Source organism: Coccinella septempunctata, chromosome 4, assembly GCF_907165205.1.
Source record: "Coccinella septempunctata chromosome 4, icCocSept1.1, whole genome shotgun sequence".
Classification (NCBI taxonomy): domain Eukaryota; kingdom Metazoa; phylum Arthropoda; class Insecta; order Coleoptera; family Coccinellidae; genus Coccinella; species Coccinella septempunctata.
Window position 1 is genome coordinate 22,922,093 of NC_058192.1, and position 21,595 is coordinate 22,943,687.

At 36.3% G+C, this 21,595-nt stretch overlaps 1 protein-coding gene across 2 annotated transcripts; it reads right to left on the reverse strand.

The window, feature by feature from the left end:
- Positions 1-815: 815 nt before the first annotated feature.
- On the reverse strand, positions 816-21,370 carry LOC123311157 (probable multidrug resistance-associated protein lethal(2)03659). Of its 2 annotated transcripts, none has more exons than XM_044894953.1 (11): positions 21,142-21,370; positions 17,418-17,648; positions 16,444-16,607; positions 15,129-15,395; positions 12,935-13,091; positions 11,511-12,788; positions 10,332-10,716; positions 6,299-6,449; positions 6,025-6,249; positions 1,068-2,014; positions 816-974 (listed from the first exon to the last, which is right to left on the reverse strand). In XM_044894953.1, the coding sequence occupies exons 1-11, from the start codon at positions 21,216-21,218 to the stop codon at positions 945-947; spliced, it is 3,912 nt and encodes a 1,303-aa protein (XP_044750888.1). In that variant the 5' UTR covers positions 21,219-21,370; the 3' UTR covers positions 816-944. The 2 variants fall into 2 exon arrangements, with proteins under 2 accessions (XP_044750888.1, XP_044750890.1); XM_044894955.1 differs by having other exon boundaries at positions 17,418-17,661; positions 21,142-21,352.
- Positions 21,371-21,595: the final 225 nt, after the last annotated feature.

Consider the following 21,595-nt stretch of genomic DNA (forward strand, 5'->3'; position numbering starts at 1 on the left):
TGAATTGGCCATACAGAGCTATTTTGGGAAGTCTTGTGTCTTGCATCCTCAGAATGTGGCCGTTCCATCTGAGCCGGGCTCTCGTTACCTGAGTCTCAATTGTTGTACAACTCGCGCGCTGCAATACTTCCGCATTTGAAACTTTGTGAAACCATCTGATGTGCATTATTTGTCTTAGATGACGTTGTTGCGTTTGTTCAAGCTGTTTAATATGTCTCCTGTAGGGTGTCCAGCTTTCGCTTCCGTAAAGAAGCGTTGGGAGGACCACTGCTTTGTAAACAGCTGTCTTCAGATTGAGGTCGTGATTTTGAAATAGTCTGTCCTTTAGCTCCAGGAATGCCCGTGATGCCGAATTGATACGGTTGTGAATTTCCGTGTCCAGGTTAGCCCTAGTATTTATGAAGCTTCCCAAGTATTTGAACTGCTCGACCTGTTCTAAAGATCTCCGAAAATAAGGCATCTCTCTCGAAAAAAATCGAATTTTTGAATAAAGGAAATTTTTACCCAAACTTCGTTGGCAAAGTGCAGTACCTAGATGGGTGCCTGACCTGAGCTCGAGGCTTTTCACTTCATGTTAGTGCTTTCCTCATATTTTTTTATTGTTGAATTTCTTTTGATCATATCGCAAGTTCAATAATATATGAGTATTTTTTAATAATCAGTTTTTCACTGGTGTTTAAACAAAAACAAATGTTTTCCATTTTATACATACTTTCATGACCAGGATTGATTTTCATAAATTCTGAATATTTTCTTATTTTCATAACAGGCGTTTTTGCCTCAAAAATCATCTTTATACATGAAATCAAACAACGTTTAAAATTCATTAGTCTCATTTTATTATAAAATACATATAATCTCAGAATGCGGAATATAAAGTTCAACTTAAAATTACAGTAATCTATACGAAATTGGAATATTTTTTGTATACCCTTCGCGTTTCGTCATCTGGATAAATTCTTTCTGTCGTAATTCTGAAAAAGAATTAAAATTTCTACTTTAAATTTTGAACTGAGAAAAATTGCAGAACATCATAAAACTGAAGTTACATTCTGAAATTCTTATACCTCTTTTGCTAAAACCTTCAAATTTTCTGAAATCCCCTTGCCAGTCTCCATTACCAAACTGTAAAATGTCCCATTTATGTCTTCCAATAATTTATGGGGAGGGCCAAATTCCACGAGCCTACCGGAATCCATAACGAGCACCTTATCGGAGTTCATAATGGTGTGAAGGCGATGGGCGATTGTCATAACTGTACATTGATCGAAATTTGTTTTTATGGTAGCCTGGATAAGCTCATCAGTTTTCGGATCTACGTTGGCTGTTGCTTCGTCCATAATCAAAATTTTGTTTTTTCTAATGATGGCTCTAGCAAGACATATCAATTGCCTTTGGCCCACGCTGTAGTTATTGCCACCTTCCGAAACTTGATAATTTAAACCATGTGAACTTTCTGCTACGAGATTCTTCAGCTCGACTTCCTTGAGTGCATTCCAGAGAACGTTATCGTCGAATTCGTTGAAAGGATCTAAATTTTCCCGCAGTGTTCCGGAGAACAGAAAGGGTTCCTGTGGTATTATCGAAATTTTTGACCTCAAACTTTCTAGGGAAATATCGCTAGTATTCAAGCCATCAATCAATATTTGACCTTCAAATGCGGTCAGTCTGAAAATTGCAGATGTTATGGAAGATTTTCCGGCACCCGTTCGTCCCACTATTCCTATCTTGGCTTTGGCATCGATGAAAAAGGTGAGTTTCCTCAAAATTTCGGGTTCTCCAGGTGCGTAACGCATAGAAACCGATCTAAATTCGATTGTTCCTTCCTGTGGCCAATCTTTCGGAGGTTTGGTAGCTTTATCGGGTTCAGATTCTAGATTACTGTATTCCAACACTCTCTCTACAGAAGTCATTTGGTTCTCAGTCTCACTCCACTGTCTTACTCCCCACTGCATTCTCCCTGTCAACCCCATGGCTTGGGTGATTGAGAGACCAACATTTCCTCCAAATGAAGCTTAAAAAATCGAAAAACACGTTACATTATTTAATATTCAATCAAATTCAATATGACAAACAATAAGTTTCTACGTCCGGATAGAAGTAAACCTAGTTGGTCTTGGTGCCCTGAATGAAAAGTGGCAGCAACCACGGCCTTCTAAAGGAGGTTCAGAAGGCCGTGTAGCAACCTTCTCACTCTTATTTCGAATTGGTGAAGATTATACTCCTACAGAAAGACATAAGTTGGAAACGTGTTACACAATACATTCTAGTTCACTTTTGGTGAACAGAATTTCTAGTTCTTGTAGCTGGCCAAGATAACATCTGTAGAGGCGTCTGAAATTCCCCAGAGATGTACCAGCGACTGATGTAGACAGGCTGTTTGAGTTGGGAAGTTAATCAGTAGAGCACTGCCCTTTTTGGTGGAATACAAGAGTGCAGTACAATGCTGAGCTCTAAACATGAGAAAAATATTCAGGTCATAGTATGATGTGAGCCTTGTGATGTAGATAAATCTGACCTAGCGAGAAGTATTTCTTAGCCTTGATTGCTTTGAACAGATACCTATAACACAGGCCAACAAAATTTGGTGCCGGAAATCTAACATCTGATTTCAGATTTTTTAATGTGCTGATTCCAAAAAGGCCACCAGATTTTTTCTATCAGCTCTAGTTTCTGAGATACACGTTACAGGTTAAATGGTATATTTTATTTTTATTGACAGTTCAAAACGTAGTTTAAAATGTGTTCTTTTACATAACGGTAACAAATATGGCTCAATTCCTATTGGTCATTCTTCTACCATGAAGGAAGAATATGAAACAATAGCATTAGTTTTGAGAAAAATTAAATACGAAGAACATCAGTGGTCAATTTGCGTTGATTTAAAAATAATTAACTTCCTCCTTGGACAGCAGAGTGGTTATACAAAATATCCTTGTTTTTTGTGCCTTTGGCACAGCAGAGCTAAAAATGAGCACTGGGTTAACAAAAATTGGCCTTCAAGAGATGCCATAATTCAAGGAATACAAAACGTGATCAACGAACCTTTGGTTTCAAGAGAAAAAATCTTACTTCCGCCCTTGCATATCAAACTAGGCCTAATGAAGCAATTTGTGAAGGCTTTAAATCGAGATGGAAATTGTTTTGGGTATTTGTCACGTAAATTTCCTGGCATTAGCACGGAAAAAACTAAAAGCTGGTATATTTGATGGTCCTCAAATAAGGCAACTTGTTAAAGATCCACAATTCACCACATCAATGAACGAGACTGAATCTAACGCTTGGAGTTCATTTGTTCAAGTAGTACAAAATTTTCTTGGCAATCAATCATAAAGCAGAGAATTACGTAGAATTAGTGGAAACTATGCTTTCAAATTTTAATATTCTCGGCTGTAACATCAGTATAAAAGTTCACTACCTCCACAGCCACCTAGATCGTTTTCCAGAAAACTTAGGTGATTGTAGTGAAGAACAGGGGGAAATATTCCATCAGGATATTAAAACTATGGAAGATCGTTATCAAGGACGATGGGATAGCCACATGATGGCGGACTACTGCTGGAGCCTTCAGCGAGACTGCCCTAGTAAACTCCATTCTAGAAAATCGTATAAAAGAAAATTTTTATGTGATTAGTGACTAATGTAATTATGTAAATTAAGTTTTTGCAATAAATACTTAAATCCATGTGTCTTTGTTTTTTTTAACTGTCAATAGTAATATTATATATTATAACAGTTATAACGTAAATTATATACACAATTTTTTTTAAAAATTTCAAAAACTAGATCTGATAGACAAAATCTGAGAACTTTTTTACATTCTGCATCCAAAAATTACTCAGGAACAGTTAAAAAATCGCAGGCACCAAAATGTGTATTGGCCTGTGTAATCAAAATTGATTCCTCGCGTATCACTTAGGCCCAGTTTCACAATATATGGTTAACCCAAAGTTATATAGTGACCAGGGGTTAAATCAAAAATTCTGTTTCACAAAGTGTGGTTTATCGTTTGACCTAAAGTAAACTTGTGGTTGACTTAACCCCGAAAATTTCATGAGTTAACTATGAGTTGCCTGGACATAGAAGTTTCGTGGCGTATGCTTTTCTGCATAGATAACATACTTTGAGTTCTGTCAGAGGCAAGTCAGCATTTCTTCGAAATTACTGGTTAGGAAACGTTTCACATGTATTGGGTGTTTATTAGTTATTATTTACGATTATCGTGGACGATTATGATGTGAATACTCATAGTAGTGATGAGGAAATAGTGAGGCCCAGAATATTTGGAGCTAGGAGGAATTATTTTGAGTAATATGTCGACCTGGATTCCTTCTGTAGAGTCAGAAACACAGTGGAAAGGAAGGCAGTTGGAATCGAAGAATCTCAGCTCCTTCAATGAGAATATTAAAAGTATAGATGCAGTGATGATGATTAAGTCCACAGTTTTTTTACATAACATAACTTGTAATGAAAATGAAGGACAACCTCCTTCATGAGGAGAAGAAGAAGCCATGAATTCATATCAAAATGTTGCTGTGCCCCCTATAGGGGATCAAGAATTATTGTCAAATACTAGAACTAGAAGAACTAGACTGAATCTTATGGATAGTTATTATGCAAATATGTTGAATTAGAGTGGTGAAATTTGAATTTTTCAAATAGATCTCATCTAGCATCTCAATTCAAACTTAAATAAATAATCAATAAAAATAGGCTTTTGAAGAATTGTTGAGGAAAACACCTAGATAGATATAAACTATTTAAGGAACTTTAAGTTATGAATGCAAAACTCAATTTTGTTTGAATTTTTCAATAAAGTAATAATTTCTTTTGGTCCAGCACAGTTGCACTGTTTTTTTCTTATTTCGCACAAGAAAAAACGAACGCTTCAGCTTCACTCAAATCAAAATCCAAACGAGAAATAACCTTTAGGCAATTATGAAACTCATATTGGCACAAAACATCAAACATTCGTACGGTGCTCATACGTTTTATTCGTTTTCTGTCATACTCATAACAATTTCTATATTCTTAAGTTCTTGTTTCACAGAAATACGAAATGTCAGTAATAAATAACCCAAAAGTAGATCTATCGTACACGAAAAACATTACCAACCCTCAGAAAAAAATTTTAAACGATGGTCAAAAAACCATCACTCATTTTTTTGTTGTGAAACAAGCATCTTTTTAAACCTTGGGTTAACTCAAAGGTAGTGGTTAATAAACCACCACAGGTTACCAATGATTGTGAAACTGGGCCTTAGTGAAATATTATCTCTATACTAACAAAGGAAATTAAACACTTGACTATAGTTTCAGAGGTTTCAATTAAAATTTGGTTGACATGCCTGTTTCGGATTTCATTCTATTATCAAAACTCCCAATTCCTCCCAGATCGGAACTCAGACGAAGACAATGTACAGGGTGTCCGAGTTAAAGTGTCCCTTTACCTTATTGTGGAAACTAAAGGAGCTAGAAGAAGAAATTGAATACAAAAATTTGTCTGTAATCGATTGAACTTTAATTTTTTATAACCCACCTTAATACAAGGTGCTCCGTTTTTTCCCTGTGACAGGGAATTCAAAAATGCAATAATATACAGGGTGCTCCATTTAAAATAAGAAAGTTGATACCACCAGGAAAAAAACGGAGCACCCTGTATTAAGGTGGGTTATAAAAAATAAAAGTTCAATCGATTACCGACAAGTTTTGTATTCAATTTTTTCTTCTAGCTCCTTTACTTTCCACAATAAGATATAGGGACACTTCAAACCGACACCCTGTACCATATTTCCTCAGTACGCTGGCCTGCTCATTGCCGAAAACATGCGTGTGAGAATCGAGGAGGTGGCAGCGCGTTCGAGTTGATGGCAGATACCAACGGTAAAAAGTATTCGTTGCCCCCCTGATAAGGCGTTATATGTTTCATTTCTAAATATAATAGTTCAATGCTTAATTTGAGTAATCTTTACGTGAGTGTCAGCTTTCATAGATGAATATGAGTAAGTCCTGAATAAAACTAACCTGTGAAAAATGTCGAGACAGTAACAATTGCCACATAAACGATGCAATTCAAATCGAGCAATAGACCGAAGGCTCTATTGCAAGCAAGAAATAGATAATAGGCTGCAGTATGCAAATCTTGGTGATTATCGAATTCTTCAGTTAATGCATCCTGACATTCAAATGCTCTTATCGTTGTCAGACCTTGAAGTGACGCTGCTAAATGAGAAAATATCGGACTTCTCACTGAAATGGAGGCATTTAAATTTCATCACTCAAAGTTGTAACGACTCACCTGTCCCCTCTATGCGTTTAACACTTCTACTTGTTTTGATGTAATAGCGTTTGTAGAAGTAGAAAAGTACCATAATAACTACTGTTGGAATCAGCATCCACGGATTGATGGATGCGAGTATTGTTGAGACTGCTATTACTGTTATACCTATCTGAAAAATGAATACACTAAGATTTTCTGGAAAAAACAAATGAATTGAATTCTCGAATAAGTAACAGCTCATCCGCTTTTTTTTCATTCGCATGAAATGTGAGGCTTTTTTCGAAATCATTTCACGAAAAATCGTATACATTACATAAAATATTTGAGTTTGAGTTTGAAAGAAATTCAGTGGGATTTGGAATATTGGACTGATAATAACTCATGCGGCAAACGCTGTGCCTCGGTAAGATCAGATTTCAAGAGTGCAGAAAATAAGTTTCTTTGTCACACGATTTGTCGGTTGCTTTGATTTTTTTCCTTCGAGAATTTGTCAATTGACAATGCCTTATGATTATATTTAAACGTGAGTGCGAGAAAAATGCCTCGTAGCGAGCTGATTGTACGCAAAAAGACATTCGCAGAGAGAATGTTTATTAATTTGGTGCAAAAGTGGTTTGGTTGTTTGAAAGAATTCCGGCGTGCATACATTGGAATGCCTGCAACATCTCCAATGGAAGATATCGAGGAAGAAATAGTCGAGGATGAACCTACACCAAGCACAAGATCCATAGTTAGAGTAATGGAAGTTCAAGGATTATAAGTATTTGTTTATAATTTATGAATAATTGGTTTAGAATTTATAATATAATATATAACCCCTATCCTTTCTCGTTCTACCACTGCTGGGGGTACGATTTCCTAGCCGGTGTGCAAACCCGTTGGGAGCAGAAACCGGAGTGGAGATCAATTGTGCCTTTTTCCCTATCCTAATCAGTTCTTTCACTTTCTGGCTGGCGTGCAAATCCATTGGATGCAGAAACCAGAGTGATAAACAATTGTGCCCCTTTTCCCTTATCCTTTTCGGTTTCTCTTCGCTGGAATTACGATTTATAGCTGGCGTGTAACCCGTTGGATACAGAAAACAGAGTGAAGAACTTTTTCCCAACGCTAGTCATGCCTTGTTTTCCCTACCTTCAATCCTGTAGTTTTGAGGCTGAGCCCCGACTTCCTTGTCCGTTAAGCCTAAGTCTTGATTCTGGCTAGCGAACGAATCCGTATCACCCGTGACGCGTTCGATATCGGTTCCTCCCTATTTCTTTCCTCTTTTACCTTTTACTAAGAATTGCGTTGGACGTTCGAGACATCTGAGGAAACGCCGTTACCATCTATTATATATAATATATTGATATATATATGGTTGGAAATAATGGACCATGATTGACCCGAATATTGCTACAACTACGACTATCACTGTGAAAACATTGAAGCTGCTGTTGATCGGTTTGGACCAGATGAAATATTTATTGTGGGTGACTTTAATCTTCCTAATACTACTTGGTCTAATGACCACGTGTGCTTGAATATTGAATCGGGTTTTTGTCAGCGTTCTGAAGTTTCATTAGAGACTTTCAGCTTTCTCAATCTGTATCAGAACAATACTATTCTTAATATAAATTGCAGAATGCTAGATTTAGTTTTCTCGAGTTCCGAATTCCTGGGAGTCGATGCTGCTGATGATGTCCTGTCGAAGTTGGATGTTCATCATCCGGCACTTTCTTTCAAAATTCCTACAAATCACTTCTTCAGAAGAAACGATGATTTTATAACTTTCAATTTCAAATCCGCAAACTATGACAGACTCAATGAGTACATGTCCTCCATTGATTGGACTGCAATGCTTGGAGCAGTTGATGCGGGTGTCGACTCTCAGGTTGAAGCTTTTTACTCCCTTATATACGAGGCTATAGAGGAATTTGTTCCTTAAATCAAGATTAAATTGTCAAATTTTCCCAAATGGTTCTCATGTGAATTGAAAGATTTGATTTTTCGTAAGAAGATGGCTCATAAGAAATATAAGATTTCAAACACATGGGATGATTACTTGAAATTTTGTAGCCTCAGATCGCAATGTAAGAGTTTGACTAAAGAATGCTATGATAAATTTGTCAAGGAGAGCGAAGAATCTATTCGTAGCAATCCTAAAAAATTTTGGAACTATGTGAATGCTAGGAAATCCGATACTAATTTACCAGGTGTTATGTTTTATGGGGATGATCATTTTCATACCGAAAAAGATATAGCCAATGCTTTCGGTAAATTCTTTCAGTCAGTCTATATTCCGAGCGATCTGAATATTTCCAGCGAATCCACTGATAACTCATATCACGATTCCGAAGACATGATTTCTGTCCCGATGATTCGTGTTGAACAAGTCTTGAATAGCATTGAATCTCTCGATGTGAATAAAGGATCTGGACCCGACAATATTCCAGTGTTATTCTTGAAGAAATGTAAGCAAACCATTGCTCTTCCGCTTCAAATTTTATTCAACAAATCCTTGAATGATGGAATTTTCCCGACTTCTTGGAAGTCTGCGTTTGTCAAGCCTGTTCACAAATCGGGTTCTAAGGAGGATATTTCTAATTATAGACCAATAACCATACTGAGTGCCATCCCTAAGTTGTTTGAGTCTATTGTTCATGATCAAATAAAGTCTAGATGTTATGATAAAATTATTCCTGAGCAGCACGGATTTTTTCGGGGTAGAAGTGTTGAGACCAATCTACTTGTCTTCGTTCAGTTTGTTCTTGAGGCCTTGGGAAATCATGGGCAGGTCGAGGTTGTGTATACTGATTTCGCTAAGGCGTTCGACAGGGTGTCGCACGATTCTGGGGAGGAAGCTTGCGTCATTTGGTTTTCATGGAAGATTTTATTTCTGGTTGAGTTCTTATCTCTCGGGCAGATTCCAGTTCGTGAAGATAGGTAACACGCTTTCAGTTCCGGTTTCTGTCACGTCTGGCGTTCCCCAGGGAAGTCACCTGGGGCCTTTGTTGTTCTTGATTTTCATTAACGACATAGGACTCGTCATCCGTTTTGTCAAATTTTTATTATTTGCCGATGATCTGAAGCTTTTCACTTCGGTTAAATCGATGGCTGACGTTGAGGCTTTGGAGTCGGATCTGCGAGCTGTTGAGGAATGGTGTGCAGCCAATCGTCTAACAATTAACATCAATAAATGTAAGTTCATGACTGTTTCTCGTTTAGAATTCCCTATAACAGTACACTATTTCATTAGACGGCAACCCATCCAGAGAGCATTTGTTGTCAAAGACTTAGGTATTTCATATGACAGAGAGATGACTTTCAGGCCTCATATCCAAATGATTACTTCAACGTCCCTAAGAACTTTGGGATTTGTTCTCAGAAGTACTAGAGATTTCAGCAGCGAGACACTACAATACCTATATGTCACTCTTGTAAGACCAAATATGGAATTCGCATCCGTCGTGTGGTCCCCCTACACTGCCGTGGACAGCCTTCTTATCGAAAAAGTACAGAACAAATTCCTCAAATATTTAGCAATCAGAAGAGGCGAATATTCTTTTATGTCTTTCTCTGCGAGTCGTTTGCGGGACCAGCTTGGACTATCATCCTTGAGAACAAGAAGATTCCATGCAGATGTCATTTTTGTCTGTAAACTGTTTCGAGGACTTTTGTATTCTCCTGAACTTCTATCCCAGTTCAATTTATATGTTCCCTCGAGATTGGTCAGGAGATTCGATCTGTTTAGACCTGCCTTATCGAGAACTAATTACTGCTTTCATTCTCCAGTTTCCAGAATGATGCGGAATACCAATGTCGTAGATTCCTTGGGTCTCGATATATTTCATCGGTCGGTCTCGGGATTGAGGTTAGATTTAAGGCATCTCATAACACTGTGATTTTTTTTCTTCTATTATGTAATGTTTTTGAATAGTAGAAATAGTTGATGATTTTGTAATTTTCATTGTTTTTTTTTTGTAAAAGGTTCCGTTCATTGAATAAATAAATAAATAAATAAATAAATAAATAGTGCTCGAAAATTTATAAACATAATCATGCATCGACTCACCTCAATGGTATCCAGCAATAACACAGGCAGCAACTCGTCTATTGCTCCAATGTCTTTTGAAAATCTGTTCAAGATCCTACCCGAGGGATTGGTTTCATAAAATCGCATAGGTGCCTTAGCGATCACCCGAAACATGTTGTTGTGTAAACATGTAGATGAGCTAAGGCAATACTGGAAGAAAGCTGTTGATCGAGCTATTGAAATGATGATAAGAAGTAAAATGCAAGTGATGTAAATGTAGATGCATAATTGCGTAGTTAATATGGATTCATAGTAGTCATAGCTCTTTCCAAAAAATGTTTGGTTTGAACTTGAAGCCAATGCGCCTGTCGTGTTTCCTGAACTCTGATTTTCCTCATTCATCTTGAACTGCTCCAAATTTACCCTAGAAATATACTGAGCTCCAATAATAATGTACACTCTATTTTTATTCGATTCAACATGAGGTATCGATGTTGAAAGAATAATGTCACAAAAACTAATTATAGAGAGTTGTGTCGAATCAAGATAAATGAAATTTGGAATACACACACCGGCAAAATTGTAGGAAGTGGAAATTGAAGGAATATGATTATTTTTTTTGCTGTTCTGTGCTTTTTGGCAAACTTTTCGTCAAATTAGTCATTCACTCATCCGAACTGACATAAGGAACTCAACTCTTGAGGGTTTTCATTATTGACTCCAGAAATAATGCAAGAACTGTGGAAAAGAATACAAATTTATCGTTTCACAAGAAATAATATCCCATTTTTTTATTATTGCGTTGATTACCATCAAATAAATATCTGGTGTTTCTTCCGTGGGCTCTTGTATGCGACTGCTCATGCTTTCAATTACGCCATCAATCATTTCCTTGTACAAATTCTCCTACTCTTCCACCAGTACTAATTTTGAATCTGAAACATTTCTGTGGATGGATTCCTCTAGTGTATCTTTTTTCCAATAATGTCCCAAATGTGTTCTATTGGATTAATATTCGGTGAACTTGCTGCCCAATCCATTTGATGAGTACCATCGTTTAGGTATTCTTGCACTATCTGCGCCATGTGGGGACGGGTAAAGAGAGTACAACAAATTATGGCTTTTCTTTACTCTAATTTTGCCGGTGTGTGTTTAGGTTATAAAATTATGCACTGATACTCTTCTCAAAAGATCTTAAAATCATGAATGAAATCTCACCAGAATGTAATGAAGTAATCCGCTGAACTGGCACAAATCTGGGTGATGAAAAACATCGACAAAACTGGAATATAAATATACCAATTTCCACCAGCTTTGAAATACTGTTTGTAAACATCCGAAGACATCGCTCCAGTGCTCATAATCTCTTTTATATCACTAGGTGCTTCTTCTTTTCCCTTCTCCTTATTTTCAATATCGATGTGGTCAGTGACCTCTAAATCATGTTTTTCATCTGCATCTTCCTCTAATGCATTACCAAGAAATTTTACGATATTGCTGACATCACTGTGCAATTCTAGATATGTACCAGATCGTGTAAATGTACCATTTTCCATGATGAAAATCCGATCCATCGTTTTAAGATACTGAAGTTGATGGGTGATCAATAGGACACATTTTTGGGAGAGATATCCGCAAATACACTGGTCATACAATTGCCTACCAACCAATGTATCGACAGCGCTAAGAGGGTCATCAAGTAAATATAAGTCAGCTTCTCTGTATATCGCTCTGGCAAGGTTTATTCTGGCTTTCTGGCCGCCGCTCAGCATAACTCCTTTCTCACCAACGATGCTCAAATCACCAAATGGAAACATTTCCAAGTCTTTTTCCAATGCGCATGCTCTTATAACTTCCTCATATCTGGTCCGATCCATTGTTGCACCAAATAGTATGTTCTGACGAATGGTTCCTTTGAACAGCCAGGATTCTTGAGCAGCATAAGAGACCTTACCTTTGTTAATCATATATCCATCACAAATAGGAAGTTCTTCTAGTATCACATTAATTAAACTACTTTTTCCACTTCCAACTTCTCCTATAACAGCAAATTTGTTTGTAGATTTCATTTCTAGGTTGAGACCTTTGAGATAATTCTCGGCAAAGTCTTGCCCGTTCCACCTCGCAGATACGTCAGTGAGCTTCAATATAACATCCGAAGTTTCCCCGTGGTGATTTTCACTATTTTTTAAAGGACTATTTCTAGGTGCACATGTTTTTGTCACCTCTCCAAGACTGAGGAACTTTTCAATTCTGTTACAAGATACTTTGCACTCGGCAAATGTGGATATTGCATCTGGAAAATTCACCGATACTGTTTTCGTCAAATTATTGTAGAAGGAGGTTATAACGAATACGTATTGTGCTACTGGTGTCTGACCGTTGAGTACGAAATATAAAATACACATAAATTGTGCTGTTCTGCTCATATACATGCTGTAGGAATGCATAAATGCATTGACGTATGCTGATCCACGTATTTGCTTTATTTCCATTCTGAAAGTACAAGGAGAATACTTTCATAAACATCCAAAATGCAAATCTTCCAATATGCTATTTATATCAATAAAGACTTGTACTCATGCAGATTGTTAAAAAAGCTTAGTTGTTGCCATTTCAATATAACGTAGTGGAATACGTACCTTCTAGCAAACTCGACTAATTTGGAGAAGGGCTTCTCCCAAGTATACATTTTTATCACGCGGATGCCAGAAATAATTTCATTCATAAGTAGTATTCTTTTGTCAGTTTTTTTGGCTATTTTCAGTCGATATGTTGCCGATAGCTTTCCATTGAACACTGAAAATAGATTCATTTTTTTATACCATTTAAATTGTAGCATAATAAATATCGAATGAAACTTGAGCGGTATGCTCTCATAAAAAAAACTACCAAGTTTTTCCTACTGAAAAAAATTCAAGCATTTGAAAAATGATAGCAAAATAGCAAAATGATAATGCGGTTCTGTTTTCAGATTTAAATTAGCCAGGAAAAAAGAGCTAGATAATGAGTCATCCGTTTTCTTCTAGCTGCTATAGTTCTCGAGATCCCCTCAGTAGAAAACGAACTTTGCCCGCACCCAGTACATTATATCTTTCATATTCATATGCCTTCCGTCTCCACACTATATCCATACCATATTCTTGTGAACTTTTGTCTTTACCACGAGATGTATAGGGTCTTCATAAGTAATGGCGACATTTCAGTGGGCTCAATTTTGAAAGTGTATAATATCTAGCCCAAAATGGAGTAACACGTAGTAATACAAAGCCAACTGCGATGTAACAATCACTTATTAAGGCCAAGTAGAAAGGAGACGGACGATATAGTGAGAATATACAAGAATTTGACGGAAAGAATATCCAAGGTATAGTGAGAGTCGAATGTGTGTGGAGTTGGTCCAGCACTTTTCGATTTTCGAAAAAATTTTGTTGTGATGAATTTTGCTAGGTTTGTGCTGCTTTATGCATGAAGATGTTTTTTCAATTCCATACGATTCTCAAGATATTCCACAAAATGTATGCAATGGACACTTTTAGAAAAAATGAGTTTTATGTCTGCAATAGATTGTGCTATACATGTACTGAGTTGTGCCGTTATAATTTTTGAGAAATTTCCTCTCATTTCCCAGAAAATCGAAAATGAAGAAAAAAGTTAGCCCAGCACATTTATTTTTTGTTCCTAAAAATGGGTGGAATAATTTGTGCTACATTTGTTCTGACTTGTGCCTTGAATATTTTTTCGCAAATTCGTCGAATTTTCCGGAAAATTGCGAAATTGCAAAAAAAAGCTAGCCCCGCGCACTTTGGTTTTTTCTTAATGAAAACATATGGAAAAAATTTTGCTACACGTGTACTAACTTGTGCCATCCTCAACGGTATGAATATTAGGCATATTGCCATATACACTGATTTTCAGAAAATCTAGTGATTTTTTCTAATATCCACCATCCGAAGAAGAAATTGGGAGCTTTTTCTGAAAATCTCAACGGCGCAAATCAGCAAAAACGTAGTACAACTATATGAAAAAATTTCAACAAGAAAATACGAAAAAGCTGGGCTAACTTTTTTCCAAAATCTTTATTTTTCGAGAAACTAGAGGAATTTTCGTGAAAATTTCAACGGCACAAGTTAGTACACATATAGCCCAATTTCTCTTATATGTTTTCGTTAAGAAAAAATGAAAGTGCTTGGGTAGCTTTTTTTCAATTTCGAAAAAATATTCACGCCACAAGTTAGCACAAATATAGCTCAAATTATTCCACTCATTTCAAGTAACACGGAACAAAAGTGCTACGCTGAATTTTTTCTTCATTTTCTGGGACATAAGAGGAAATTTAGCAAACATTCGGTCGACACAACTCAGTACATATATAGCACAATCTATTCCAGGCTTAAAAACTATTTTTTTTTAAGTACTGGGCTGGCCGATTCCATACATTTTGTAGAATATCTTGAGGACCGTATGGAATTGAAAAAAATTTCAACGGCACACAGTAGCACAAATCTAGCAGAATTCAGCACAAATTTTGTTAAAAAAATCGAAAAGTGCAGGGCCAACTTCACTCAAATGAGAGTGGACCTATATTTGGTAATAAAATATAAATTCTTCATATTCTGATAGACAATAACAGTAAATTTTTGACGATGACAAACATTAAGAATCATTCGATTATGAGAACTAATGTTCATAATTTATTGATAGAGTAGGTAGCTTCGAAGAGAATTTTGAAATTCTTTCTGTTGAAGTTTCATCATTCAATAGATACATAAACACTTTAATAGAAACTGACATATTTCTTCAATAAAAATTAAATAAATTTCTGCCTTTACTCACTCTGCAAAGGAATAAAAAGTATAACGAAGGCGATTCCAACCAAGGCTGTTTTTCCCAGCAGAAAATATAAGAGTATTGAGTCTGCAATAAGTTCAGATGGCGCAATAACCAATAGGCATACCTCCAACATCACGTAGTCGAAAATCCTCACATCATTAGACAATAATGTCACTATTTGACCGGTTGAGGTGTCGTTCATGGAGTATCTATTAACTCTCAATATTTTTCTATAGACAAGCGAGCATATCGCAACTCTCAATTTGATACCTGTAAAATATAAATGTTTCAGTGAATTCAAAAATTTCAATAAGGCGATAAGTTCCAAATGAGAATCTTTCGAAGATTTCAATTCATCGTCCGATGAAGATGTTTGATATAAACTTCCGAAACGTAGAAGACAGTGAGGGGACGAAAACACCATCAATATCAATTCATCAGAGATTTGTAACACAGAATTTTGTCAGGAATATACAGGGGTGTCTGTAAACAAATGATGAAATGAGATGAGATGATGAAAATAAGCACGGGTAGTTCCTATAAATTTTTTTCGAAATCGACCTCCCTTCCAAGATACAGCATTTGAAAGGCGATGACGAGTTGACAGTTTTCAATTTTTTTACAGGTTCTAAGAAACACAACCATAAGAGAATTTCATTTTCCGAAAATCTGTCCCACGAAAAAAGTTTTTGAAGGAAAATTATAAGGGTTGTTATTACCACCCCTAATAATACCGTTATGAGATCTAAAAAAAATGTGTGAGTAACATCTACTTAGTGCTTCATATGATGTTTAATTTTATGACTCTGTGTTTTTTGGAACCGTAAAAAAAATTAGAAACTGTCAACTCGTCATCGCCTTCCAAAGGCTGTATCTTGGAGGGGAGTTCGATTTGGAAAAAAATTTAGGGGAACTACCCCTGCTTATTTTCATTAAGGAATCATCTCCTCAAGTCCTTCGCATTTGTTTACAGACACCCTATATAAACCTTTAGTTGCTAAGGATGATTGCCGATTGGGTCATTGATGAATGTTTTGTTAAACTGACGACTGACGTAGATTTGTTTACATTTGCGTTTGAAGAACGTCAAAAATCTCGAATGAATTTTTTTTCTCTTATTTCTGATCTGGCACCCGAATTGAGAGTATTTGCTGGGGTCGCTCCGGTTATTCGTCTTTTGTTTGGCATTTTTCACGGCCCTCAATATGCAGCGGTTCGCTCATAGATTTCGCAACCCTCCATATCAGATGATGCCTTTTCCACTCGGTGGAAAAAACAGATTATGAAAGAGATTATATAAAAAATGTTGCTCAATTACCTAGTTGAATCATTCCCATTACATATGTGTGGCCAGATATGGATCCCACTAATATAATAACGATTATAGCTACTACATAAATCAATGCTTCACTGTCAGATATACTCGTTTGGCCAGGAACATAATAGTTCAAGATCTGCATAAGAAGAATTGGTTGACATAACCTGAAAAATATTTAAAATGAGTTAAACTTTCAAATTCTGGAGCATTAAGCGGTGAACACATATCGTGACAACCGCGACTGAATGCCGCTATGTCGCTGAACAGATCGTGATATTATGTGCGGAATATGACATTTGCATGGGACGCTTCTCGATCGTGATCGTGATCGTGGCCGCGGCCGCTCATATGTGTTCACCGCCTTACCCCGGAATGAAATTAATTGTTCAGCTAGAAGGCGGTCCTCACTACTCGTGCTCGAGCCGTGAGACAAACGCGCGAGCCTTACGAGCCTATGGCTCCGCTTGTTGTCGGTACATCAAAGGAAAGGATCGTTATGCTCGACGAGCGGCTCGAGGCATGAGGACAGCGACAAGCCTGTCAACCCCGGCGCAAATAGAAACGCAGGTTAGTGAGGTGGCGCAGAGTGAGTTTTTGTAAAACATATAAAAGAGCAAGACTGCGCAAATGAATCGTGGCAGTGACTTGTCAGATAGTACACCATCGCAGGAAAAGCTGCGTCACCATGCGTCACCATGCGTCACCTCACCAACCTGCGTTTATATTTGCGCCGGGCCTAAATGAAGCGGATCCTCGCAAGTCGAAGCTTGACATCTTGACAAGCAACTGAGATAATGTTGACAATGAACGAAGACGGCTGCAAGTCAGACGAGCCCCAACCCAACAGCCTACTACACAAGCTCAAGATGGGCGAGCATGAGCATGATTAGTGGGTCCACACTAATCGTGCTCCTTTATAAACATCTAGAAATTCTAGTAATCGAATATTCCAGGATCATCTTATACATACTTACTTCGGAGCGAATACTAGGAAAAAATTTATGAGAATGTAGAAACGAATCTCAGCCTTGAATACGTTCCACAATGCCTTAACCAATGATTTATGTTTAGATTTCATCTGCTTCCTCCATTCTTCTTCTAATTTATTACCTAGCCTATTGGATTTATGCGTTTTCAGTGGTTTGTACAGATCTGCTTCTGTCAGATCTCTTTTATTACCTTTAGCAAAAACTGGTAGGGTCCATCTAAAATATAAACCTTTACATTGTGTAAACACTTCCACCTTCCAGAATAAAGTACATATATCAATTACTCATTTTCAGGATCAATAAATTTGATTGAACTTTTCAATTAATACAAAGAGATTCAATTGAAAAAATTTAGTTCCACAATCATGCGTCCAAACCTAGCTTCGATTTCGATAAAGAGCGTGTCAATGTGTTAAGAAAAAATAAGATTTGGCTGTACTATGGTTGAAGAGGATTGTTCAAGCTGAGCAACACAAGAGATCACACAAGCACAATGCTACAGTTACAGTACAGTTACAGAATCTACTGTCCAGACTGTGACAACTTTGTAATAAGTATAACATCTGCAATAGACCCTGTATCTGAATCATTCCCATATGATTTAGATGGTGCATTCTTTTTCTCTGAATCATTGAATCTCCATTTTCCGTGAGCTTTCCAACACATTTTTCCATTTCAAGAACGGAAGTTTTATAGGGTTGTAGCTAAGGGGTTGGAGAATAACACTCAATTTAATTGTCAAAAAATGAGGGTAATCAAAAACCGATTGACGGGTTTCAGCGTTTTCATTTTGAGTTATAGGCTGAAGAAAAAATTAGTGTTTTTCGAGATATATGTTCAACCTTGTATAGCAGTGTTAAAGAAATGGCGAAAAGAATCAGATCTGGTTTTCCGTTCCAGATCTCAGTATCAGCTAAACCGTGCAAGGAAAATGAATGTAAAAATGAAAGTATACCTTTGGTATCGTTACAGCTGAAGGGTACAGGGAAACAACCATCGATGTCAATTTTCCTTACAGCTGAAAAAAACGAATTTTCAACTTCAAAATACGTTCATATTACACATTTGAAATATGACAAATTATATAATATTGTTCTCGAAATTGATATTATTAATATTATTATACATAAACTGAGTGCATTACATGAAATGACTTAGAGATTTTTCTTTCGTATATTGATCGACATCGTTAGTTCTTTCCCTGCACGGTAAATCTTCGGAAGCGATTTAACTTATGACTGAGCTAGTCATAATTATTATGGTAGGTATATTACAGAATGAAATATATTTATTTCATTCTGAATTGAATTGTGTGTCTAACTCATTTTCGGACAAAAATTGACATCAGTGGTTTTTTCCCTGTACCCTTCAGCTAAGGACCCCAAGATAAAAACCTCTAACTGGCGTTAAGGAAAGAAACTGGATGATTTATTTCGATTAGGTACGGATCATAACATAACAGATAAAATGGAGTGTATCTTTGTTTTGTGGTTTCTTTACCCTCTTTACTTCACTTCATAGACAAAGCAGATGTCAATGTTTAAAAAAGTTTGCTTGAATTTTACTCTGAGTTTAAGTGATTTATTATTATCGAATGTATATGTATACTTCATTCACTTTCATTTTAGCACTCGGTTGGCCATGGAAATTTGACACATTTCACTCTGTATAGTACAAAAATGTGGGGTGATGAAGCTTGTCAAAACATTTTTGGGTTTTAAATCGCTGTGTTGCCCGTTCTACGTAAAAGTTTCTGTTATTACGTATTTCACCACAATGTCGAATCTCTTCGGAAAATATGTGACGAACATACCTAATTGAAGTTTATACAAACTGATTGAAGGCATACCAAATCCAGTTATTTGCATGGAAAATACAAGAGACCAGTATAATATCATAATATGCACTAGCTTGAGGAGAGTTAATATTCGTTACCTTCTTTGGCTAAAGTTAACAGATAATTACAAGTATGTTAAATTCTTCAACAAAAATCATCTTGCATCAATATAAGTAAAAGGAATTAAAGGAAGTTTCAAGTCAAGATGAACTTTACCTTTGAACAAAAATTTCACATGAATAAACAATTAACACGACAACTGGTGCGTATTTGTGGCTGTTCATCTTAATACATTGATATAATAATAATAATTAGGTATTTATTGGTACTTTAAGACTAATTACAAAAATAGAAAAATCAATTTTCGTAAACTTATTCTACGATGACATTCATCGAAAATCCTGTAGTAAACTTTTCGCATTAATTCACTCAAACATAAAATTCTCAAATTGCCCCACTTTTTTGGGTCTCCCAATAGAAGGAAATTCTTTGTCATCCTCTTCATTCACAATCTCTCTGATTGTGGAAATATCCAGCTGAAATATAAGTCGTTTAAATTCATAGATGAAATATTATATAAATTCTCTTACATTGAATATGTTCGCTACCGTCTGACGTATTGTGGATTTTAGAATATCAGGGTATAACTATTTGAATGAGCGGACCTGAATTCTAAATTGCACTTCCTGAAACCCTGTCTCTTTTTTCAATCACTTTCAGCCTTTTCATAATAAAAATTGATATTAGTTGTGGCAACGGCGTTATGTCATTAACGACATTTAATAAGTGCCAACCTTACTCCGTTTTAGTTACAAAAACTTGAGAAAATTATTTCATGGCCAACCGACTGCTAAAATAAATGTGAATGGAGTATAGGTAACGTGCGTTCAAAATTATTTATCGTCCAGTAAACTTTTGAATTCTTGCAATATATTGGATGTTCTACGTCTAAACATGGCGCTCAGCTTGTACATTATTCGAAGGGAAAAGTATGTAAACCTCCTTTTCCTCCAGCTCATTTTTCGATATTGAAACTCTCCAAGCACAAAATGACAACCTTCCAAATTATATACCTACCGTAAATTAAGAGAAGTTTTTTTAAACAAATGTTATCTTGCTGATATACCATACGTTGACTTGTTAAATTTAATACTAATGGTACCATCTTCAATTTCAATACCTATTTCTTGAAAACAACTGCCTGCTTCATTTTTGTTTCTATATGCAGCACGCAACTGTTGTCTTCTTTCTCAAATAGCTTTTTTTTAAATAAGTAGTTATAGGCAGTAAATTGATGTCCATTTTTCAGAAAACGACAACCGACAAAGGCAGCACTGTATAATACTCCTCCTGATCTAACAAGCGTCAACCGATCAGCGAAAAAGTTATGTTTGAACTCATACCTACTTCAACAAAAGAAAAGGACTGCCTACATTTTATTGTGAGGCTAAGTGAAAAGAAATTGTTTCAACTTCAAGGAACCATTGGTTCAAAATAAACACTATCCTGTACGAAATTCAAATTGGAAAAGAATTCTATCCCATTGGTTCTCAGAAGTTGGAAGAACTTTTATTAAACTCAGCTCAGCAGTCAAAATGAATAAAATGGAGTCCGTTCTGAACTGAAAATTGCCTTCCTCTAAAGTGTAGTCGTGCCGGCAGAACTAAATTCCAAAATTTGAATTAATGCTACTTCACTTATGAACAGCTGTTCCATTTTAGAGCCTAGCAAATCTACTCAAAAATGTACCTCACAAAAAATTTATATATTGAATGAACGATTTTGGGTAAAGAGAAAAAATTGTCTTTCAGTCAAAATTTACAAATATATATCAATACTCAAAATTGTAGCTGAAATAGAATACAAACTTACATGAAGAAGAGATTCGAAATAAAACCAGAAGTCTCCCTAGGATTTGCTTCCTTATCATCTAATTTTTTGCCTTCCATTTCCTACAATTTCAATGTAAACTCATAAACTCCAACGGGAATATTGAAATTAGGGCACTAGCACAAAATCTCATCTTGAAGTGACGATCCAATAATAATGTTAAATAATATCTGTGGGGAAGGACAATACGAAGCGCCTGACCTATGAATGAAATTGTTTTTCAGGTCCAAAACTCGCGAAGTTTATTCAGGGATCGCGTAAATACCGATTGATCACTTTGAGTGACATCTCACATGACGCGCAGCAATTATGAAATAGGAAGTCCCGGTGTAATTTACATTTTGATAAAGTATATCTATGATCATGACAATCGATACAATCAAATATTGGTTCACATTGTTTCGAAATCCATCTGATGAATGTATGTATGCAGGTG